Raw genomic sequence first — 26,371 nt, 5'->3', positions numbered from 1 at the left:
TCAGAGCAAGAGCTATGGATAACATATCTTAGATATAATTACTATTGCTGCTTCTTATCAACCTGAAAGGCCTATTGTGAGGAAAATACTTTGCTAACTTCAAAATGCTAAATACATTTGAGTTATTGACAGTGAGGTGGTGGGGTACAGTGGAAACATCACTAACTCAAGTGAGAAGATCTGACAAATCATGACTTTGTCAATTATTACCCATAGGCCTTCACTAAGTCACTTACATTCTCCAGGTTTTGGTTTCCCCATGACAGTGTAGAACTAGATGAACAATAAGTTCTCTTCCAGCTTTAAATTTATACCACAAATACTACTGAGATTACAATAGGGAAGGGAACTCTGGAGCAAGTGCAAGGGAAGGCAGTTGGGTGAAAAATGGTTTGAATATAGATTGCTCCTGGAAGTGGTCTCTCCTTTTAAGGTTCAGTTCAATTACCACCTCCCTCAAAAAGCCTTTTCAAGTTTCACTCATTGCTAGTACCACACCACCCTGTTCCAACTACATTATAATTACTTCATATTCACTTAAGTTTCTATGCTGTTCTCACCAATAGAATGTAATTTCTCTAAGGACAAGGGACTTTCATTTTTGTCTTTGCATCTACACTTTAATTTTACAAATGAAGAAACTGAGGCCAATTTGATATGTGACTTAGGAAAGGCCATGCAGGTAATAATTTATAAAGCCATCCTTTAAACTCATGTCCTCTGACTTGTGATCTTTCTAATAAATCAATTACAATGACATACACCTAATGGGAGTTTAATAAGTGCTTGTTAAATTGAATTGGATTGAGCTGAATTGGAGGCTGTGCTTGAAGACACAGGTAATCTGCCCTTGAACACGCCCTCCATTTGATTGTTGTACTGAAAGCTTTATTGCAGCCCCTGTTTGCTTTTCTCCACTCCAGTAACACATAGTTCCCCAACTGAAGCCTTCATTGTGCTCTCCTTTGAATCATTGGCTTTTAACAACAGTCGTCACTCCATGCCTCAGTAGCCATCCTGTTTTTATCAGGATGTTGTACTTGATTTTACCACTGGGAATGACAGATTACCAAAACATTTTTTTTAAAGACAAAACTATAAGGGGCTCAGTTAATCGATCTGCTCTTAATGGAAGAAAAGATGGGAAGCTGCTGAGAAAAAGAATATGTCTTTGTTGTCTATGAAAGACATTCAGTAGTTGTAAAGGGGGAAACTGATTATTAAAACAGTCACAGCTCAGCCAAGGGATGCAGTTGTTTCCTGGGACAGCAAACTACCAAAAGAAGAGCACTAACATGACTAGAAGGCTTTTTAATCGCAAAGAAATAGAGCTTAATCTGGCTGTGCTTAAGAAACAGAGGAACCATGGTACAGTGGAAAGTGCACTAACTCTGGAGTCCAAGGACAAGGGTTCAGATCTCAGCTCTAATGCTTGCTAGGTCTGTGTGATCACAGGCCAACACGCAGATAGCTAGGTGACACTGTGGGTAGAGTGCTGTTCCTAACCCGCAGTTGGGAAGACCTGAGTTCACATCTGTCCCGACACTTTCTAACTGTGTGACTTTGAGACACCTAAATTGTGTCTGCCTCATCTAGAAAATGGTGATAATAATAACACCTACCTCCTAGGGTTGTTGTGAGGATAATATTTCTAAAAAGCTTTGCAAATGTTAAAGAGCTATATAGATGCTAGCTATTACTACCTCTATACCATGGCCAAGTCCCTTAACTTCCCTGGGTCTCAGCTTTCTCATATATGAAATGAGAATCTTAGAGGAGATGGTCTGTGACGTCCTTCCAGGTTCCAGGTCCGTGATTCAATAAGCCTTTCCCTAATGTAGAATTCTAGGATTTTAGCATGAAAAAAAAGGACTTTAGAAATTATATAATCTCAGCAATTCTCTCATTTTGCAGAACAGGACATGGAGGTCACTGTGGTATAGTGGCTTAGGCTGGCTTACACAGCTAATGATTGATTGGTAGATCCAGGACAAGAACCCAGGTGCCCTGCTAAATTTGTTCTGATGGTGACCTTTATTTTTTAAAAATGTATTATAGGATCACACAGCTGGAGCTGGCAGGGTCCTCATGGCATAGGACCTCAAGGTCCTATCTAGCCTAACCCTTCTCGTAGCCCCCATTTTTCAAATGAGGAAACTGAGGCCCAGGAAGATTAAGTGACTTGTTTGAATGACAGAAGTAGGAATAATCGGAGATGGGCTTGAACATAGAAGACAACTCTAGAGGATTGTACTGCAGTTGACAGAACCTCCCTCATCTTCAGGGATGGATGATTCATCATCCCCCTCTCCCAGGACTCTCTGTGTGGAAGTGATACTCATATGAATCTTTGCTCATAAACCAGAGCTAGTCCATTTTTAGGTTTTTGTTTTGTTTTATTATTTTTTTAAACTTGAGTTTGAGGTCTGGGGGTAGGGCAGGTATAAGAAATTATTATTTCAAATGAGCTGGCAGAATGTAACTTCTGAAGAATCCCTAAACAGTTCTAGGGATTTTTAGGAAAGAATTGCTTTACTGGTCCATAGCTTTTTCTCTTTTCTCATCTATTTTCTAACAAAGAAAGCAGAGGTGTAACATGGTGTAATAGAGATAATGGCACATTGTAGGAGTTTAATTAATGCTTATTTGTTGTTTGATTGGCCCCTGAATTTGAAACTGGAAAGGTTGTGTTTTTATACTTCCTCTGACACCACTTGGGTTGAATGGGGAGCAAGTCACTTAATCTTCTAGAGCCTCAGTTTCTCCTTATCTAATGTTGTTGTTTGGTCATTTTCAGTCCTGTGTAAATCTTTGTGACACCATTTGGGCTTTTCTTCCCAAAGATACTGAAGTGGTTTGCCATTTCCTTCTCTAGCTCATTTTACAGATGAGCAAACTGAGGCAAACAAGGGTAAGTGACTTGGCCAGTGTCACTCAGCTAGTGTCTGAGACCAAATTTGAACTCAGGTCTCCTTGACTCCAGGTCTGGTGATCTATCCACTGTGCCACGTAAATACCCAGCACATAGTAGCCACTATTATTCCCTCCACCTCAAAGTGACTTAACCTTGATGGGCCTCAGTTTCTTCATCTGTAAAATGAGGGCATTGGGCTGGATGTCTTCTAAATTTTGTTTCATCTCTAAATCTATAATTCTGTGATTTAAAAACTGAATTTCCAAGTAGCCACAACTCAACAAAATGTCTCCTCTGGCCTGCATGGGAGCTGGGCAGATGACAGTAGTAGAAATATACTGCATAGTGTGAATCTTTCAAAACACCAGGTTTTTATCATCTGCTCTATGACTGGACTGTGGGACAGACTACAGATTTAAAGCAGGGAAGCTGTTTTGATGGAAAACTGTAAAGCTTAATGAGGGTGGCAGGCTGTAGGCATCAAAGGCAGTGGCTGACTTGGAGAGGATTTCTGGACCTGCGTAGATGAAGGCCCTTACATTCTGTACTTCTTGATAACCTGATTCTAGTTGCTTTTTCCAGCTTCACTTAAACACACACATGCACACACACACACACACATAGAGCAGACACAGAAAAATCTCTTTCATGCAAAGTTTTTCAAATACCTGAAATTATTTTGGGAAAAAATATTTACTTCATATGAAAAGAATATAGTCAAATTTTTAGAGAACAAAAGGAGTTCTTTCATTGGATTAATTTTTCCAGGGGACCTTGAAGTTCCAGAACTTTAAAAAAACATATTTTTATGATAATTAGTTATGATAATTATGATAATTATATGATAATTATGATAATTTATGATAAATATAATTATTTCAGTTATATCAGTTGAGGATTTAAGTATGAATTTATATCATATTGGTGAAATGGATCTTAGAGATCACCTAGTCCAATTTTGTTATTTTAAGGATGTGGAAATTGAAGCAGAATGTTTAAGTGACTCATCCCAGTCACAATCCATAATTTATCTCCCCTCCCTCCCTTTTTAGAATAAATAAATGAATCCTGACTAATCTGTAAAAGGTACATCTTGGGACATCTCTCACAACTGCTTACCCTCTCACCTCTACTTTTTTTTTCTTTTTCATCACTGGTGGAAAACTTCCACCAGTCTAGGTGATAATTCATCTAAAAATTTTGTCAAAGAGTCACCTGGGGCATGGAGAGGTGTAGTGATTCTGCTCAGAATCACATTGCTAGTATAGGTCAGTGGCAAGACTTGAACCTACATCTTCCTGATTCCAAGGCTATTCCACTGAGCAACACTACCTTTCAGTCTACACTCAGGAAGACATGAGTTGGGCTCTAGTAGCCAAATGCCATCTCTTGACCCAGTATTTAATTCACAAAGTTCCAGGGTCTTTGGTTTTGTTTGGTCTTGCTGGGATTCAGCTTTGGTAGGAGAAATTTCCTCAATATTTGTTGTAAAAAACAGGAAATAGTCTTTTCTCCTCATATTTGAGGGTACTGAATAATGAAAGGAAGTAATGGCTAGATGAAGGGGAAGGACTTAGGAAACTGGGCAATGCAGTGTGAATTGTACATCCCAATTAAAACAAATATATATTTCATAAAGCTGTAATAGTTACCTACAAGTTAATATATCTCTCAAATTAATATATACCTAAACTTCTATAGAATCTGATCCTGAACTTCTTCCCTTCCTCTTCCTTCCTTCCTTCTTCCCTCCCTTCATTCCTCTTTTCTTTTTCCCCTCTCTCCCTCCCTCTTTCCCTTCCTTCCATTCTTCTTTCCTCCCTCACTTCTTTCCTATCCAACTGCCTGTCTTCCTTCTTCCACCCTACCCCCTCCCTTCCTTCGCTACCAAAAACCTATGATTTATTTGCAGTAGAGAATTCCTAGTGAGGAACTTTGTCTACAACACTCATGTTTTCTGAAACTTAGAATCTTGGAGAGTTTCTTGGAGGCACTCAGAGATTAAGTGACTTTCCCAGGATCAGTCAACCAGTGTGTATCAGAGGCAGGATTTGAATGACGTTTCTATTCACCAAGCCTCACTGTGCTTAAAGAATTACAACTGAGGAACTGAAAGGGAATTTGAAGAATTCTTTAATCCTTCCATCAGCTCCTAGAAAAATCTGCATCCAAAACTGGACTGAGAGTTGACCTTCCTTGAAAATGACTTGAATAGGACACTTTGTACTCTCCTTCTGTGACATGTTCCTCTCTCTTACTGTTAATACTACACTTTCAAGAACATTTATCAATTTACCCACCAAGAAACTCTTTTCCACATTTTAGGCCAGGTTTCATTAAACATTTTGGGAGGTACATACTTTCTTTCTTGCCTCTAGGGGAACATTTAGTAAGTAACAGTGCTCCAGCACTAATTTCCTAAATGGTTCACCAATGACTATCCAAATCTTTAATCTATGCCCTGGGAATATCTTTCTCCCCACGGCATGACCCATCATATTAGAGAGTTGCAAAAATGAAAATACACGGAAATGCATTTCTCCAAGTAAGCAAATTGTAGTAACTGTTTAAAAAAAAAAAAAGTAGCATAACCACTATGAAACTATGACCTAAAAAATAAGAGCATGTATTCAGTGGAAGAATGTTACTACTCAAGAATGAGAAGTAATAATAATAAAAATAAACATTTATATAGCACCTACTATATACCAGGCACATATGCCAAGCATTTTGCAAATTTTATCTCATTTATTCCTCACAACAATTCTGGGAGGTAGGTGCTATTATTATCCCCATTTAACAGATAAGGAAACTGAAGCAAACAGAAGTTAAGTGACTTGCCCAGGTCACACAGTTAGTAAATGCATCTGGACGGGTTTCTTTACCTTGCAGGAGAAAAGTTTAACTACTCAAATGAATTTGTGATCTCTTTCTCTGACATCGGGGTTTCCAACAGTGATTTAGACTCCTTTACATTCACATATGACCAACCTGTGATCTCTTATGTATGTGTTCTCATAAATTCAGCACAAACAGTCCACCCAACATGCTAGATATTTTCCTTTTTCTTGACATTACAAGGATACCACTGAGTTGGTCAGTTGGTCAGATCAATAAGCATTTATTAAATGTTTAATATGTACCAGGAAATGTGCTAAGTTTTGATGATAAAAAGAAAGGTAGTTCCTGCGCTCAAGAAGCTTATATTCTAACAGGGGAACCAAGAAGTAAAGAAATGGCTACATGTAAGATATATAAAATAATATATCAAAGGTAATCTTAGAGGAGAAAACTTTAATAGTCACGGGGACTGGGAAACTGTTCTCTTGTTATTTCATTTTATTGTCACATGTCTAGCCAATATCCCCGTTTAATCTTGATTGCTTGCAACCTTTATTCTAATTCTTCTTTTAGGCTATGTATTAGCCAGTTCACTTGCAATGAACCTTTCCACTGCTTTCTGTGTGAAGCCCATTTTAAATGTTTTAGTAATTAATTTCCTAACTAGCAGCCACACAACCATACCAATAGAATATTGATTTTTAAAAAGGTGGGCCTTTGCTTCTGAGAGAAGTTTAAGGTCAATCAGAGAAGCTTTGAAAATTTCCAATGGCAATGTAGCCTGGCCTTTTCCTGCTATTTATTTCTGGACCAACATATTATCCATTTGGAAAATCGAAGGGGCAACTAATTGAAAACATCAGGGCATTCTTTTCTTTGTTGAAAAAGTTTGTCATATTTGTGCAACCTGGTGTGAACAGGGATCATGGTGAACCTCCATTAGAGACAGAATAGAGTAAAGGGCCAAGAATGAGGAGATCTGTGTTCAAAACCTGCCTCTCCTCCTCATGAGTTTCATGCCTTTATTCACATCCTTCTCTTTGGGCCTCAGTTTTGTTTTCTGCAAAAGGAGGGGGCTAGACTCTATAATCTCTAAGGTCTTTTCTATTTCTAACACTCTAAGGTTCTATGATTATATAGTTTCATGTTGCTTCAGCCTTCCAGTGTGCTGTTGTCAGGGAGGAGGGTAATGTGCAGAGACTCAGAAAGACTGTGAGCTGTCAATCTGTGTCATCAATTTGTAGATTTGCAAGTGTCACAATGCATCTATTTGTTAATAAACCATTACAAAATAAGCTGATTTATCTAAACCCACATAATGTATAATGTTGACTATTGTAAATAATTACATTATGGTTTTGTTTGCTTTTTGGTGTGCAGTTTTTAAGAATTCTGAGCAGTAAAGTGTTACATAAGCTATTAAGGACAAGAACCAAGTTAGATACATGTATTCCTTCTTCATTTCCTCTCTTCTTTCTATCTATCCATCCTCCTTTCCTGCGAGAAATAGCAAGTTTTCATTTCCACAAGTCACCTGAAACCTAAGAAATACAATCTAAGGGTTAGGTGGAAGTTGAACAAAGGAAGCCATAAATTAGAATAAGAAGGCACTATTGGGACCCAAAACCAGTTTTGAGGTTAGGTATAGACTAACATATGCACATACCAAGCAAAAGGGTTGTTTCCACAACCAAATAAGGGCAAAACTGGATGTGGGCCTGGGTCCCCGAATTGTGGGGAGTGGGAGATGTAATTAGGGGGTGGAGACTCATGTGGGGAAATTAGGCACTTCTAATAGGCTGTACCCTTTATAGTACCCAGCCAATGGAGAAACAGGGGAGGGAAATTCGCATCGGGACCAGGGAATAAAAAGCTGTGTATCAGTCCCACACATGTGTGTGCCCACACGTGGCCAAGTCGCTAATAAAATTTCTTCTTGGTTCAAACAATGGTTTCTTGGAATTTGTGGTAAGAACTTTGCTTCTTACATTTTCCTCTTCCACATATGTAACTTTATTTTTTCCTGCATAATTCAGTATAATGAATGGAAATGGGGAGTGTAATAAATACTCTTATGTGATGACGACATGGAAAATCTAGAAAAGCTCAATGCTTTTTCATTCAGTAACTTAAAATGTTATCTCCCAGTCAGGGTGTGATTAGGTATATTAGGAAGAGGACTTTGTAGTTTCCAGGCAGAATAGGTTAACTATGAAACTTTAAAAAGAAAAAAGGGGCATAGGGTAGCAATGGTGGTAACCATAGTGAATAGAGAAAGGAGTGTGTGTGTGTGTGTGTGTGTGTGTGTGTGTGTGTATTGGTGTTTCTTTGTGTGTGTGTGTGTGTACATGTATGCAAACACCTACAAGAGTTTGGTGGATCTGTATACATCTTACAAGAACTTAGATATGTAATTACCGAGCTACTTGTCAGTGGTCTTTGGAAGATCAAAGAGAGCAGGACCCAATTAGGAAAAGGGAAAATGTCACAATATTAAAAAAAAAAAGAATATAGTATGCACACCAACAAGTTTAACTTGGATTCCTAACAAAATTCTAGAGTTATTATTAAGGAAATGGTTAGTGAAAATCTAGAGAAGGCAAGAGCGATCACAAAGAACTGGTATGGCTTCTTCATGAATTTGTCCTGTCTGATAAACCTTAACTTCCTTTTATCTACAGGGTTTGTAGACTTATAAGTGGGATGCTTTTAACAAAGCACTGGACTAAATCTTTAATACTGTTCTTATAGATACAGTAGAGAGATGTGGTCTGGATGATAGTAGAGTTAGGTATATTTCAAACTGGTTGTATGACAAAACTCAAAGATTAGTCATTCATAGGTATATTTCAACTTAGAAGGAATTCTATAATGGAGTTATCCTGTTATCTATCCTCAACCCTATGTTGTTAAACATTTTTGTCAATAACATAGATAAAAGGATGCTAGAATCTGTTACAAAGTGAAGATGACACAAAGCAGCTTAACATTCTAGATACCAGAATAAAGATTCAAAAATATTCTTATGGTCTATGTAGAAGAGTTGAATCTATTAAGATGAACTTTATTAAGATGCATGTTAATTGGGAGATTATCTATCCCTCCCTCTATCTATCTATCTCTATCTTTTTATCCATATATGTATATAGAAATACAAACACATATGCATATATTATTTTATACTTAGGTTCAAAAAATCAACTTCATAAACATAAATTGAAAGAGGCTTAGCTAGACAACATTTTTTAAAGAGATCTGGGGATGTTAGTGGACGGTAAGTTTACTACCAGTCATCCATCAGACCTGGCAACCCAGAAATACAGTGATATCTTTATGGGACATTGAGAGAAGTACAGTGTCCAAGACCAAGGGAGGAGTGATATTTCTATTTCATTCTTCCCTGGTCAGATCACATCTGAAGTATGATGTTCAGTTCTCGTTTCATTTTAGGAAGGCTAATAATAAACTGTATAAAATTGTAAAAAAAGACTAAAATACTGCTAAATGAGTATCAATTGAAGGAAAATGGGAATGTGTCTTTCATATAACAAGCACATATTAAGTACTTGCTATGTGCAAGGCCTTGGCAATACAAGACAAAATAATCGAATCTCTACCTTCAAGGAGTTTCCTTTATTTTGGAATGGGAGACAGTGATATACCTAATACACAGATAGGTAAATATAAAATATGCAGAACAAGTCTGGGGAAATTCTAACAGTTGGGGGAATCAAGAAAGCCTAGCATAGAGGGACAGAACTAAACTTTAAAAAGAATAAGAAATCCCTAGATAGGAAGATAAGAGAGCCATATACAGACATAAGGGATAGCCAGGATTGGAGGTGGGAGATAGAATTACTGGTATAGGGAACACCAAGACGGGCAGTTTGTTGAAAATTAGAGCATATGAAGAGGAATGATGTACAATAATCTCGGAAAGATAGGCTGGAGGCAGATTGTGAAATGCTTCAAATGGAAAGAAAAGGACTTTGCATTTCATCATAGAAGCAGTAGGGAGATATCAAAGATTCCTGAGCAAGAGTTTAATTTGCATAAAAAAAAGTTAGGGAATCTATGAAATCTGTCTTCAATTATTAGACATGCTATTATGTGAAAGGGAAAATAAACTTGTTCTACTTGGCCCCCAGAAGTCAGAATTGAGAGCAATAAATGGGAGGTGCCAAGAGGTTGCTTTACGCTTGATGTCAAGGAAAACAAAACAAAACAAAACAAAATGAAACGAAACAAAAAAACAAGCAAACAAACAAACAAACAAAAAAAACCTTCCATACTAATTAAACCTAACCAAAAGGGAAACGGGCTCCCACAGAATAAAGTTGGTTTCCTCTCCCTACAAATCTTCAGGCGAAGGCTTGATGATCTTTGTGTATGAAGCTGAAGGTATTTTTGTTTGGGGCTACTATAGACTAAATGTTCTCAAAGCTACCTCCCAAAGATTGCCTGGTTTCTACACCCAGTTAAAGGCATGAGAAAGAGACAGGGGAAAGATGGAGGGAGGATGAGAGAGAGAGAAACAGAGGGAGACAGAGAGAAAGACAGACATTTTGGAGATTGGGTATGAATACAGACAAACATATATTGAAATATATCTTATAACATGGTCATGGCCCTATGTTCTAGAGATTGTTCCAGAGGTTGTGCTTTCAAGTATGAACCTTTCCTCTATTAGCACATTTCTAAGATGAGGTAATTGTCACCTTAGAAGGGACAGATTTCCAAGCATTGCAGTTCATTTGTAGGACAGATTGGTTTCAGTGGTTTGGGAAAGCAGGGCATCAGTCATCTCTTGGTAGCAAGGTACGGTAAAGAATGTCCTACAGGGAAGTATGGCAATCTCAGGCCAGCTAAAGTAAACTCTACACAAAAGAGGTAGAGGGAGAGGACCACAGACAAATTTTACATGTTTCATAGGCAAGTCTTGACTCTAGTAACCTTTCTAGTATTTGCATGATCCACATGTTTTAAACCACAAATTCTATGATTTCAGAATTGATCATAATAACTAAACATGCACTGTATTATATAGATGATATTCACATGTGTGTAATTACATAGTAGCAGGGGAAGAGGCATATCATGAAAGAAAAAAAACCCACATCAATCTACCATATATATATATATATATGTGTGTGTTATATATAAATAAAAATAGGGAATAATAATTGAATTATCTAGATCATAAATTAGTGTCACAGGCTATATTACTATATTACATATTACTAATATGTCCATGCAAAAAATATTTCTCCTTTAATGAAAAATCTTATTGCTCTTATTATCTTGTTTAGTCAAAGATCCATGCTACTGCAGTTAGAGTGAAATGCTTTTCAGCTTACAGTAATTAATTTGTTTTAAATAGTTTTCATTTTTACTGACTCTCCTGAAAGAGTTCCAATTACTGCACAAAAGAACAATTTTCTAAGAAAATAGAGCAGTTCTGTCAAAAGTTCTATAGACAGGCATACACAATTTTACCATTTAAAACAAAAGGAAAATGAAAGTCTGGATTCCAAATATTTATGACCTTTTGGGTATAGTTCAGAGTTTTCCTTTATATTCTCTAAAGTCAGTGTTGTTTATGAGTTAGGTCAAATATCTCTAGTTTATAGGCAGCGGTCTACTTTTTCAATGTGTTTTGACAGCCAACTTTCCATTTTATCCTCAATAAATCCTGTCAATCCCAACACTTAAGGAATAACTAATTCTATCTCAAGGCCATGTGAGAGAGGTTCCACAGCACCTATTGTACATCTAAGAAAAGAGAGACTAGAGATGGATCCATTTAATCAAGGTCACCAAAACAAGATTCAGTGAAGAGGCAATACCCAAACTATCTCATGTTGTCCTCTGGGCTTAGAAGGCCAAATTCCACATGACCTATACACCCCTTGGAGTCCTAAAGACTTCTGGATACCAATACGATGAGTTATGCCAACTCCATTGCACAAATTATATTCTGAAATTTGGGGTTAAGAGCAATGCAGTTTGAGATGCCAACCATTTAAATAGTATCAGATTATCATGGTATGTGTCTGATGTGCAACTAAGAAATAGAATAAACCATAGAAAACCTGGAAGAGGAACTTTTACATTGCAAAGATCCACTTGCCAAGATTGAGAGTCACCAGATTTACTGCTAGCCAAGGTCCAGTTTTGGGGGGAGCTAAACAGATGGGACAGATTGCTGCCCAAGAGGACAGCTGACAGCTTCTCCTCCCAGTACCCATGCTGGAATTGGAGATGGCCACATTCCCAGTTTCCACCCCACTTATTAGTTATTTGCTCTCATGTCTACAATAACGGCTTGCGTCTGGGGAAAAGATATGCTTTGGGGAATTCATTCAAAATTGCACACTTTCTCTACACATATAACCCAGTCTGCCAAAGGATCCCTAGGGTTTAGCAAACCAGGGCAATTATTCCAAACTTCAGATACAGCCCTCCCCATCCCTACTACCCTTTTTCTGATATCAGTTAAGAGAGACAACTGGTGAGGAGAAAGGAGAAAGCCCCACCAAAGGTTGATTTAAAAACTTGGATTCATGATAGGAGAGACCTCAAAGTACACTTAGTGCAACTTATATTTGACCTTTTACCTCTACATTTTCCCAGGCAAGTTATCATCTGATATTTACTTGAGGATTTCTAGTCATAGGGAGTTCTCTCACTACTTCCAAAGGGAAGGCATTATTACGCTTGGGGACAGATTTTATTGTTGGGAATGTATGCCTGCGTGCCGGAACGCAAGCATGTCTGTATGTGTTTCCATTATATCAAGCCTTGAAACCAACACTCTACAATATTTAGTTCTGTCCTCAAAGGCCAATGGAAATAAGCCTACTTCCTTTCCCACAGGGAAGGTCTTTGGATACTTGAAGACCTCCCTCTGTCCCTGCTGAGTCTTTTCTTTTCCAGCCTGCACATCCTTAGCTCCTTCAAGAAATCCCACCTGTGGCATGATTTTAAATCCCCTTGCCATCTTGGCCTCTCTCCTTGGACACATTCCAAAATGACGTGTGGTTTTACATAATCAGCCCATAATTTCCCATATATTATGACCTACAAGGGACTGTGATTAGGTTTGTTCCTTCCTCCTTCAATACATTCACTTCATTTACCATTTGGTGACTTTATTTCTTCCCCTTTAAGGCTGCCCTTGGAATTTATTTTACTTGGGTATTGCAGGACAAGAATATTGGAGGAAAGAGAAGGATGGATAAGAGAAGAGAAGAACACCAAGGACAAACACAAGCTGGCAACATTCTAGTGGCACCCTTCTTAGTAAGACAATGCTAAGTTTTGAGTTAGGAAGTCCTGGGTTCAAATCTAGCCTCTGCCATTTGCTAACTACATGTGTATGATTCTGGGAAAGTCACTTATCCTTTATGAGCCTCAGCCAACCCCTGAGCATCATATGATCATAGACTGAAAATTGGAGGGATCTCAGAGTCCTCATTCAGAACCTCTACTTTGTGAGCACCTTGCTGGAAGGTGGGAAGAATGATACAGTACCAAGTATTCTAGAGTCAGGATCATAAGATTGTAGATTTAGAACTGGTGGGGCCTTAGAGGTCATCCAGTTCAACTCCCTCTTTTTACAGATGAGGAACTAAGGCCAAGTGAGTTTAAATGCCTTGCTTAGGGTCCCACAACTTTTGTTGTCTGATTGTTTTCAGTTATACACAACTCTGTATGACCCCATTTGAGGTTTTCTTAGCAAAGATACTGTCATGGTTTGCCATTTCCTTCTCCAGTTCATTTTACAAATGAGGAAATTGAGTCAAATAGGGTTAAGTGACTTGTCCAGGGTCACACAGCTAATAAGTGTCTGAGGGCAGATTTGAACTCAGGAAAATGAGTCTTCCTGGGGCATCTAGGTGGTACAGTGGATAGAGTAATGGCTTTGGAGTCAAGAGGATCTGAGTTCAAATCTGGCCTCAGACACATAATACTTACTAGCTGTGTGACTCTGGGCAGGTCACTTAATCCCAATTGCCTCACAAACAAACAAACAAACAAACAAACAAAACAAAAAAAAAAAGTCTTCCTAACTCTAGGCCAGGCACTTTATTCACTGCTCTATCCATTTATATTATGACCTACAGATAATACCACATAGAGACACAAGAGGGCACTCTAAACAATCAATGGATTAAAAAAATTAATATCTGGCTCAAAATATCTTAGGGAGGGATAGAATATTTTAGCCCTTTACTGATGATCTGGAGAACTCTGGTTTTTTTTTTTGTTTGTTTGTTTTTCTTTTTGTTTTACCCTTCTTCATGTTAGATTTGTTCTTAACCTAGGAGTTCATGAAATTCATGTCTATTTATCTATCTACCTATCTACCTATCTATCTATCTGTCTATCTGTCTTTCTATTTATCTTTCAATTCTATATGTATATGGATATATGTATGGGCATGCATATATTTGTATACATGCCTATGCATATACATGCATGTTTATATATATATATGTATGTATTTCAATAAAATTGGTTTCCTATGTCATCCCATAGATTTTATTTTATTCATTTATGAACATTGTTCTGGAAAGGGGCCCCATAGGCTTTACCAGACTATCAAAGCAATCCATAAAACAAAACAAAACAAAAAAGGTTATGAACTCTTGTTAGATAGAAGAGTAGTTGCTTGATAGATTAAGGTATATTATTCACAAACATTCTCATCTATATATTCTATCTCCACCAGAGAGGGACTTGTTACCATCTCCATTGTAATAAATAGGAAAAGTCACACTCAAAGAAGATGAGAGACTTGTAATATGGGGTGAGTGAGAGTAAGGGAGGAAGTGGTACTAGGGCTAGATTCTCCTTACTTACAAATTCCCTGTTCTTTTTATAGGATGTTGTAATTTCTGCAATTGGTTAAGAAAAGATAAATGAAATAATGAAAGAGCTAGGTTTTACTGGTACTCCCCGCTGGTTCCCCTCCACAGTCTATTAGGTGACCTTTAGATTTGACTTTCCCACATGAGAAATTCACAATCTTGATCTAGACTACCTTCCCAGACTTATTTCACATTATTTCATTTCACATAACCCACTATATTCCAGCTAAACTGTCCTATTTTCGCTGTTCTTTAAATTTAGTATTCCATCTCCTTTCTCGTAGCTCATCCACAATCATTTTCTGTGTTTGGAAGGTGCTCCATTCTTATTATGTCCTTCAGACTCCTTAGCTCCATTCAAGTCTCAATTTACGTACTACCTCCTACAGGGAATCTTTTCACTCCTCAGATTCTTTTATATTTACATATCTTGTTCACACACACCCCCACCTCCCAGTAGAAGGTAAGTTCCTTGAGTGCAGGGACATTTTTTTCCCCTTTTTATATGAATCTCTAGCACCTATCTGATACCTTGAACAATTGATCCAACTAATAAATGCCAGTTGAAGCAAATGCTAACTTATATAAAATACACTAGAAGCCTTCGATGAAAGAGGCAGTATTTCCTGAAAGTGAGGTTACAGAGTTCATGGGACAGGGATTTTTAGTTCTCTCAATGTCCTGATTTTAGGGGAAGAAGGATCATAAAAGAAGAGTTCATATAGATCTAGTCTTACCTTCTCATTTTGGCAGATAGAGAAACAGGTTCAGAAATTCTTAATGACTTGCCCAAATACATTCAAAATGCAGGTGCCAGAACTAGAATTTGATCTCAGGGCCTCTGAATCTACATCTAGCCTTCTTATCTCTTTACCTGAATGCCTCAAGGGACAAAGAATCACCAAATCACAGATTTTAAGAGTTAGAAGGAACCTCAGTAGTTACCTAGTTCAACCCCAACCTGAAGAGACCATTGACTATGGAGACCACCCTTATCCATGCTCTCTCATTCAGTCAATACTGAAAAGTGATACAGGTTCTACATACATAAATATGTGTGTGTATGTATGTACAGCATCAACATTCCACTTTAGAAATCACTCACACAGTCTTACTCTCCCCTCTCTAGGATTATTTCTATTTCAAATGGAAATAGAAGGATACAATAATCACTCAGGGCAGCTAGGTGGCACAATGGATAGAGCACCGGCCCTGGATTCAGGAGGACCTGAGTTCAAATCCAACCTCAGACACATAACACTTACTAGCTGAGTGACCCTGATCAAGTCACTTAATCCCATTGCCTAGCCAAAAACAAAAAACAGAAAACAATTATCACTCATTTTTCCCTTTCCCTTCCCCCACCTCTCTCTCCTATTAGCTGTGGACTTCCTCCAAAAATTCTGTAGACCTCAGGCCCAGTTGTCATAAAAGATAAATCCAAGTCTGCTTACATTTATTGATCAAAATGGTGGCCAATCATCCTTCACTAATCTTCCACTGTTTCACCTTTTTCTTCTACCTGGACTAAAATATTAAAGTAAAAGCAAAGGCAGGAATATCATATTGAGAAAGCCACTTAAGCACTTTCAAGTATTTTATCTATAGGGTGAAAGGGAGGTCTTTATCTCTCAACCATTAGCAGGAAGTTCATGAGACAAGCTAGGTCATAAGAAAGATCTGATGGCTAGCCCTAAAGAAGTCTGATAACAATAAAGAATATTAGTTGAATAAATGAATGAATGAGTGAATAATGAATGAGGAAGGGAAGATAAATTACACTGGAGGGGAATATCTAGGACAAAAGTATCCTAGAGACAGCAAGACATATATTCTGGTTGGTGGCGAATGCTTACATGCTGTGTTTTCATGGGCACTCTCTCCTCCAAATATCTCTACCTGCTAAATGTCTAAAATTCTGTCTAAAATTCTATTTATAGGAGACTAAGACACTCAATCCACATGTTTTTGGCTTACTCTGTACCCTCAGTGAATAGTGTCTGGCACATCATAGGTGCTTAACAAATCCTTATTGACTAATACTTTTAGGAAGTTTTAGTATAAAGGTACTTGGCATATTAGCCTAGAATTCTGGCTAGAATTTATTAACGTTAAGATACAAAAGACTGATAATTAGTATGGCTGTAAGAACAGAGAATAGGAGAAAGCAAGGCAAATATCTATAGCATCACAATTTTGCCTGTAGCTTAATATGGTGCCAGGCCAAATGCTTGGGATGCTACAAAAGGGGGAAGTTGGAGTGATCTTGATGACAAAACATGTAAAAAATGGTTCCAAATAAGTTTTGACTGAGACTCAGGGCAATCATGATGCTGAGGGTGTGTCTCTGACAAGTATGCCATTCACGACCAAATTCGGCATAGTCTTCCACAGGGACACACTGCTTCTGCTCTTTGTGCACTGTGTAGATCATCCTCCCTTCAGCAACTTCAAAATCTTCAGTGTTAAAAGTTTATAAGTGTAATTAAAGGCTGGGCTGATCTAATTAGGTTGATGAAATTTTCAGTAGGGATTTAATTCCCTTTAGCAATTCATTTATTTTTCCCCCTAGAACAACTCCTCAGTCTCATTCCAAGCAACCTTACAAGACAGGATAGAAAATTACCTCTCACAGGCAACTTCTGCACTCAAATGACTGTTTCTAAAACATGAGGTGAGCCCATATGGCTTAAAACTGGCCTCCAACAAAGACTTTTCAGGGTTGTTTTTATTGAAAATGAAATGTTTCCCACCTCCTGAGTTTGTTTTCCCCATGTACAAAAGAGTGTGAAGGAATGTTCACCTTGCAAGGGTGAAATAATGATTTCAAAGAACTATAGGGGTACAATGGAATAAAGAAATGAATAGTGGACAAAATTATTTTTTGAGTGAAGATGAGTGAGTTGGCAAAACAACCCTTGATGATGGGTAATATCCTATGAAGACCCATGAGGCCAAACTGTCTTTCTACTTCTCTAAACAGTGAGAAAAGGCATGTATACTGTAACAGACGGTAAGGATGATTTTAACCTGTGTTTGGAGATGTCTTTATAAAGTCATGGTGAGTACACATTATTCAATTCTAAAGCACTTGTATAGAAAATTTAAAAAAAAACCTTGTAAATAATTGAAAGCAAATGTATATATATATATATGTGTATATATATATATGTATGTATGTATGTATGTATATATGTATGTATGAGGCAGCTAGGTGTCATCCTGGATAGAGGGTTAGCCTTCCAGTCAGGAAGACCTGAGTGCAAATCCTTCCTCAGTTATGAGCTGTGTGATCCTGGGCAAGTCACCTCATTTCCCTCAAATTCAGTTTCCTTATCTGTAAAATGGAGAAAAGTATTATTGTGAAAATAAAATGAGATCTATGTAAAGTATTTTGAAGAACTTAAAGTGCTATATAAATGTTAGTGATTATTTTAATGTCATCTCTTCCTCACTAGATTGCAAGCGTCTAAAAAGTTGGGCTAATGCCTTTCTTTCTTTGATGTCCTACAAAGCACTAGATATAATGTTTCCTGGGAAGTAAGGAGGTAATTTATTAGGCAAATATCATTTGTTATCTAGTTCACTGTTCAGTTTTTCTACAAAGCTTCATTATTGATTTTTTAAATACTTACAAAACCTGGCAGATAAGAAGGAATCATTTTTTTAGCATAAACTCTAGAAAACCTTCCATTGGTAACTTAAGTTTCTCAGTTTCCAATAATGAACAACGAAACTGATGGTGATTGACTTTATTATATTTGTTTTCTAACAGAATGCTCAAAGGCAATGGATTCTCCTCAATGCAAAAGAAGACATACAAGGCAAAACTTTTCTGAGCATTGTTGATTAAATTAAAATCTAGGGAAAGTTTCAAAGACTTTTATATGATTTATTCAGGCTTCAACTCAACTTCCCCAATCCTCCTAATTGGTAGTTTTCTACTTCTCAATTTATCTCATATTTATTTATTTGTTTACATGTTGTGACCCCCCCCATAAGTTTCTCCAACAAAAGGGCTATTTTCTTTCTTTCTTTCTTTCTTTCTTTCTTTCTTTCTTTCTTTCTTTCTTTCTTTCTTTCTTTCTTTCTTTCTTTCTTTCTTTCTTTCTTTCTTTCTTTCCTTCCTTCCTTCTTTCTTTCTCTCTCTCTTTCTTTCTTTCTTTCCTTCTTTCTTTCTTTCTTTCTTTCCTTCCTTCTTTCTTTCTTTCTTTCTCTCTCTCTTTCTTTCTTTCTTTCTTTCTTTCCTTCTTTCTTTCTTTCTTTCCTTCCTTCTTTCTTTCTTTCTTTCTCTCTCTCTTTCTTTCTTTCTTTCTTTCCTTCTTTCTTTCTTTCTTTCTTTCTTTCTTTCTTTCTTTCTTTCTTTCTTTCTTTCTTTCGTTTCTTTTTTTGTTCTTTGAGTTCCTGGTGCCAAAACCATTGCTTTGCAAATATGTTTTTAAATGGTTCTGTTGTTACTCGTTGGTTATTGGAAAATAGGCTTCAAAAAAAGTCCAATAGTTCAACCAATTTTGAAGGTGTATTGCTTTTTGAAAATAATCTTAATCATTATTTCCATTATTTTTCTGAGTTTTCCTCATTTTCCATCACTGAAAATCATTTGGAAATGATTCGAGACAAAAGTTCCACTTATCCAAATGTCTTTTGATTAATTTGTCATTTAAAAATACTTTGATCACTCACCCTTGATATTCTCTGATAATTTAAAAAAAAATTCCATTGTAAGGAAGGTACAATATAGAGGTCATTTTGACATTTTCCCTATTTCCATTTTTAAAAAGTTTTCTTTTATTTTGAAATTTTAGAATCACTTTAAGAGATGAGGAAATTTCCACTGAGGAGAAAGGTCTGCTAGTTTCTATACATCTAAGTCCTGTATCTTACTCCAGCACTGATAAAGTTAAATGCTGAATCCAGAAGGAACAAAAGCTATAAAGAAAGAATGCTGCCGCATTATGGATTAGCTTGACATAAATCAATGATTTACTTTTAATTCCTAAAACTTGAAAGGATAAGGGTGTAAACTAAAGTGTCAATAATATGTGGTAATTCTCTTAAATTAATGTCTACTTTAGTAAATGGATTTCAGAATATCAGCATGTTAGAACTGAAAGAGACTTTAGTTGTCATCTTGTCTAACCACTTAGTTTTAAAGAAGGCAAAACTGGAATCCTAGTGATGTAGTGATTTTTTAAAGTAGGTTGCAAAGATAGGTTCAAACTCAGGCCTTCTGATTCTCTTCTGCTTTCGTTACGTCATGTTTCTATACCAATATGGAAAGATGACCACCTTTTCACACAGAAACAGAGCCACATATTAAATTACCAATCATTGGGTTATAGATACACAACTGGAAGGGATTGCAGAGGCCATGTAGTCTTAACCCTCATATATTAGGAAGCTGAATGAGGCCCAAGGAAGTGTGACTTGACCAGGGTCACATAGCGAGAGAAAAGCAGAAAGATTCAACTCTGATCCACTTCATCTCCAATACCTTTGCTCTTTTCTTTGTAACTCAGTCTCATCTTAGATAAGATTGTAAAGTTCAGACACTATTTCCAGACTGAAAAAGCAAATGGGAATATGGTACAGACCCACATAACCTGAAATGAATGTGTTTGCTGGTTCATTGAAAGTCAAAAAGCACTTTTCATAGATTCTGGAATGTGGCCTAATTGGAGTTCAAGAAAAAGAAAAAGCTAAAGCTGGATTCATCCCCAAACAGACTTGATTTTAACTGTGCAGGCTAAGAGAGATGATATCAGAATTATACATGCTTTGTTATAAAGTTCATGTCATAGAAACCTTTTCCTCTAAAAAAAATTAGATGCCTCTTCCCTTTCTTTTTCTTCAGTAACTTTACAAAGCTCACTAATCTGAACAAATATGATTTAACTTCAAATCCATGGTACTTTATTGAGGCTTTATTCCATGCTTAGGCTTAAAGTTAAGGAAGAGTGGGGGTTTCTAAATAGACTAAAGTCAGACAAAGATGGAAATTGCTCAGGATCAAAGGACTCTGAAGTTGTCCCATGTTTTGATCTATTGGGCAATTCTGACTGCTGTTGCTACCCTTAATAGGGAAGGAGGAAGTTACATGAAGCCAATTACAAAAGTCAAAGAGAAAGTAGGTGGAGCTGGCTGCTAACATTTGGCAGAGGTGGTAAGAGAGAGAAAAATTCAATGTGCATGGTCAATAAAGAGGAGTGGTTTCATTCCCTTCTTTCTTTTTTAAAAATCCTAACTCTACAGAGGACACAGAAGTATTTCAGTGCGTGATTGTTGAAATTGTCAATACAATGCTCTCCGTTAATAGGGCGTACTTCTTTGTTCATTGCTTGGTCTATCTTGTATTTGTAAGTCTGCCAGAGTTGATGGGTGACTGGACAGAGGGAGGAATAACAAAAAATGGATAGAGACCATGGTTAACCAGGCTATGTCAGCACATGGTAACAGAATGGATTTAGGATTGTTTTGATTATACCTATTATAGACAGTTAATTGTCTTACTATATAACAGGGTAAATGGTAGAAACAGGAAAAGATCATTTGTTCTGACAGTATCATCAGTTTAGGGAAACCCAGCTGATTGATTAAAGTACTCTTTTTTGAGAGTAAAAGGTGTACATGTGGTTTTTATAATATATAAAGTGAAAATATGGCCAACTAAAATCATTGATTCTTAGATTCCATGACAGAGTCCCATCATTTTACAGCAGAAACAATTGAAATGCAGAGGATTTAAGTGATTTGCCCAAGATCACACTATGAGTTGTGGCATCAGTGGTAGATTAAGGTATACAGGAAGATAATCCCCATATCTTCTTATTCATCATTAAGGATTAAGGATATTCCTGTGGGAGGTTCCCATTAAATGTTTAGCCTTATTCCTGCCAGGGACCTTCTCTGCTCTACCATTCAAGTTTGACTGTGCACTGCTCTGTCACACCTACCTATGTAAGGTAAATGGAGAAATAAGAAAGTAAAGATATCTGGATTCAAGTCAGTGAGAAGTGAAGATGGATGAAGAGATAGGCCAGGTGTAGTTTCAGTTGTTCAGATTGATAGGTTGTTGTAACCCCTTTGAAGGTATCTAAACCACGCCTCCTGCCCGCTCTTCCCATGTCTTTCATTCATTATTCATCAAAAGTAACCCTATTCCACTCTACCCATTCAATTGTTTCTCTTTTTCTAAGGCCAAACTGAAGCAATAGCTTTGCTCATTTCAATGGATTTGTCATATGATGTAGTAGTCACTATGTAGTTGAATATCATTCAGTGATTAAATTAGGGTTGTTCATATTTTCTCTTCCCAAATAACATAAATTTCTTCAGTGCCTAATCCATAACCATGTCCAGATCTGTTTGTTTATTTTACTATCTCCTATAATACCAAGCTCAGTGCTAGTTCAAAGGACTGAAGATTTAGCAGTGAAAGGTCATCTAGTTCCATCACTTCCTTTTATGGGAAAGGAAACAAGATTAAAAGCCGTGGCCAAGGTCATACAGGTAGAGCTATGAGCAGGACCTAGGTCATCTGATTAAAAATCCATCACTCATGCTACATAGTAGACACTTAGGGGACAATCCACACTAGAATTTGTAATTAGGATAGTATTTTGAGTTTTTTCTCCCTATGTATCGAGAGTCGGCCTTAGAGAAATGAACTCCTTTGTTCTTGTTGAATTTATGCCATTTTGAAGATCCCCAGAGTTGTTTCTAATAAAGCTACAGTTTTCATAAGACAACAGAAAAGAATATTGTGAATGTAAAATAGCAGAAATGACTCAAGGCAGATTTCTGCCTGCAGCTATGATTGCATCTGGACCAATATTTTTGCTATTCGTGGTGCCACCCCTCCCATCCCTCACTGATTCAATTTCACATAAAAATATTTTCCCTCTAAATGAGCCTCATACACAGATGGCAACAAGATAGAGTCACCCATAAGCTCAAAATCACCAAACTTGAAACTGTCAAAGTACACATAGTCAAATATTCACCACACAATCAAACAGGGACCTCTCATTCTAGGAACTAGAAGAAAAAAGGACAGGTCTAAATGAAATCAGACTGATGAAAAAGACAAATGTTCATTAAAAAAATAATTTTTATCATAGTACTACATTTTCCACCCTCTAATAACAGTCATTGTCAGGGGCTACTGTCAATACTCTGACTCTGTAGGGTGAGGGGATGGATAGTTAGCAGCCTGACTGATTTTAAGGGGGGCACAAACTAGTCTTATTCATATATGTAATCAAATAGCTATGAGTTTAGCTTTCATCATGTTATATTTTGCATGTATAAATATAACTAAATTACTTGATGGTATTTTAATAGTCCCTATTTTGTACCAACTTGCCTTTTTCACTTTCTTCCCCCTTCCTCCTTCCCATCCTTGAAGAATAATGCTATTAGAAGTCACTATGATGCTTGGTAACAGCTTCACCTAAGGCATATTAGTGGAAATGAACCTGACATTTTGCTGACCACTCACCCTGTTATCTCACTTTGCTCTCTTTTCTTTCATAACCAATACACTGCTGCCCCAAATACTATAATTGTGAATTACATACAAGTTCCCGAAGGGAAGAGCTCATACACATTTCCTTAACAAGTTTATATCTCTCCCTCTAATCCCACATGAGCAATGTATTAAATAGCATTTGAGGTTGTGACATTGACCTCAGGAAACATCATTTGTCAAACATTCTTCAGCAAAGACACTTTCATTTCCGGAACCTGTAATAATGGGATAATGAATCAGTGACAATTTGAGTGATGGGTGATATTTACCTCCTTGAGGCAGCCCATAAAGTTGTTACTGACTGGTGACCCTGGGAGGTCTGCTGTGCTGGGACTGCCTCCAACATAGAAAAAGTCATCAGAACCCAGCATGGTATAGTCTTCTTGGGTGTAGCCCGTTGTGGTAAGAATTCCATCCACTGATATTGTCACCTAGATAACAAAGCACAGGGAAAGGACACGCTATACTCAGACCTAGATACTGCAATCCTGGGGTATGCCTGTTTTGTGTTTTTTTTTTTTTTTTTTTGGCTTTTGTATTTTGAGTTTGGTTTTTTTTTGTTGTTTGTTTTTGTTTGTTTTTGGTTTTTTTCTTTTTTTTCTTTTTTCGGTTCATTTTTTGTTCTTATTTATTTATTTGTTTGTTTGTTTGTTTTTGGAGACCTATGGTGGAACCCATTTTCATGTCTGTTTGAGGTTTAGTCTTGGATTCTAGTCAACTATCCCTACAAGATCTAAGCTAGTTAAAGACTTAGCTGATTGTTGAACTAGTGTCAGCATAGTCCCTATTTGCAACTTAAAAAGTTATTTAGCAGACACAAAAATGGTGTTAGTAAAATGCTTCCTAGGTTAGTTTTGCTGGTGTACATATTAGTAAAGTTTAGTTGTCTGTCATTGACTAATCACAACGTGCACCTTGTTAACATAAAGGGCGCAAGCTATATTCAGCGACATCACTATTTGCACTATAGAGCAGCAGCTATTTAGCATGCATGTGTCTACCTTCATGCCAAAGGAAAAAAAGGAAGCAAAACAACCAGAGGAAGCGGCCCACGCTGATGTGCACATGCTCGAGGTACAGTACAGTTCAGAAAAGGAAAAGAAAAGAAAACAGGGAGAACCAAAGGAACAAAATTGCTCTGTGATGACCGAAAGATGAATGATTGTGGCATCTCCATCATTCCCAAACCAAATCTTCATGCCATGCATTATGAATGGTTAGAAACTGGCTAAGCCTGCGGTCACTCGGGCCAGCCACCATTTTAGTCTTATCCCTCGTTAACCACAGCTGGATGCAAACGTTCGAAACGTTAACGATGCCCCTACAGGTGAGTTGGAAAACAGAAGTTGACAGGAACAGGAAAAAAAATAAGGAGGTCAACAACAGATGGAAAGAAGGAGTCCAAAGTAAGCAGAAGAGTACCAACCGCAGTTCCTCTTTTGTTAATGATGTCTACAGTTAAAAGAAAGAAAGAAAACACACGGCAAACCCAAAATAAGAAACAATTAGAATGATATCTACCGAACAATGTAGTTTGTTTACCATAGCGTGTCCAATGCCTGAGTGCTTTGTGGAGAAGGGGGGAGAAAGGAAATTAAAAACTGTGAACAGAATAACGATTGTTACTTAAAAAATATGATGGTCTCTACCATGTTAGTACATTTTTTGATTAAGGTAACGGTTAGTAGAATGAAACATTCCATGAATGGCATGTTAGTTATTAAGCATGTTAGTAACATAGAAAAAGGGCAAAAAAATCTTACAAGAAAAAAGCAGACTAACAAATAGGCCTCCCACGGAGGTTATAGCAATAAGATTTGTCCTGAGATCATAGTTCATAAACTCACTTCTTAACAGAAACAGACATATGGCAATGCAATGCAATGCTCCCTCCATCCTCCTTCCACTGAATACAACTGACAGATGTTTAAAATGGCTAGAGGGATCCAAAGGCCTAAAGCTCATCAGCTGACCACTGCTTGCCCTAAGTCCCCAAATGACCCCTCCCCCACCCTCCCCTCCCCCAGCAAATCAGTAGGAATTGGTTGGCAATGCCCTAGTACTCAATTTTACTGCATACAAGGAATCCTCCTCAACTCCAAAACGTCTTTCGGTCATATTGATGGACTTTAGGATCACAGTTTACTGCAATGAAACAAAGCAAAGATCCTGATACATAGAATGAGTAGAATGGAATTTTGTATCTGCCCTGCCACACATGCACCCCAACTGTACAAGAACAGTTTTCCTTTGAGCTACCAATTTATCGTTTGGTGGGTAACCTGAGCAAAGGCAGATCTAGAAAGCTGGTGCCCCCAACCCAATTTCTCTTTGCTGCTTCTCTTTAGTGATGTCTTGGATCTCTTGGTTGGCATCTGAGAAATAGCACAAGAACCAAAGAGATGGGAACACTAGGGAACCTTTGCTATGACTGTATCACTGGCTGCGAAATCTCCCAGGGCAGTATGATGCATGCTGGACTACCTATGCATGGACAGAAAACATCTTAAAGACATTTGGGGCTCTCAAAAACACTTTGGGTGGACTTCTCTGCCTTGACTAGAACAACACTATGTCCCTAAAGATGTTCCCATTTCCCTAGCTCATATAGTTAAGTCCGTGTTTTGTTTTGTTTTGTTTTGTTTTGTTTTGTTTTAAAGAAGTGGAGAGAAAAGGTTAGTTAACAGCTCAGAAACAGACGGCTGTTTTAGTAAAGGAAAACCAGAGATAATCCAGTCAATCTGCAACTGTTTAGAGAAACAACAAATATGTTAAAGGATATTAGTTTAAAAGAGGCATGTATGGCAGAAAATAGTCACTGTCAACACTTAACAAAATGATACATTTTAATATGTGTAAAATATCAAATGATAACCAAAAATTATTGCGCAATAATATATAAACACACCATTTAATGCTACTCTGATCACATACCACATATGGCATATACTGTATTTTTGTGCCTTTAAGATAAATATACAGTATATATGAACCCATAGCTAAACCAAGAAATTTATGTTTTTTCTAGGATCTAATATATTTGGGGAGACACCATTAAAGACAAAATCGATTGAACAGTCCACTGGTTTATTTTGGGGTTTCATTTAGAGGGGGAGAAATAAAAATTCCCCAAAGTAATACTACTGGGCCATATGCAAAATCCCAGATTCCTGCTTCAGGACATCAGTCTGATTTCTCCCCCACTTTTGGAGG

At 37.3% G+C, this 26,371-nt stretch overlaps 1 protein-coding gene across 21 annotated transcripts in view; it reads right to left on the bottom strand.

Moving 5' to 3' along the window:
* The window catches only part of NRXN1 (neurexin 1), a 1,385,770-nt gene that overhangs the window by 863,146 nt on the left and 496,253 nt on the right, over nt 1-26,371 (bottom strand). For 8 of the 21 annotated variants that reach the window (XM_027865387.1, XM_027865388.1, XM_027865392.1 and 5 more), the window contains 2 exons: nt 24,680-24,724; nt 23,428-23,589 (listed from right to left, as the gene is read on the bottom strand). In XM_027865387.1, the coding sequence (XP_027721188.1) occupies nt 23,428-23,589; nt 24,680-24,724 (207 nt within the window). The remainder of the gene's footprint in view (nt 1-23,427; nt 23,590-24,679; nt 24,725-26,371) is intronic. The other 13 variants (XM_027865396.1, XM_027865398.1, XM_027865401.1 and 10 more) reach the window with 2 other exon arrangements.

The sequence above is a fragment of the Vombatus ursinus genome, unplaced genomic scaffold (assembly GCF_900497805.2).
Source record: "Vombatus ursinus unplaced genomic scaffold, bare-nosed wombat genome assembly UNPS02014778.1, whole genome shotgun sequence".
NCBI classification, from domain to species: domain Eukaryota; kingdom Metazoa; phylum Chordata; class Mammalia; order Diprotodontia; family Vombatidae; genus Vombatus; species Vombatus ursinus.
Note: the sequence above shows the minus strand (reverse complement) of the source record. Positions and strands in the feature narration are given on the sequence as shown.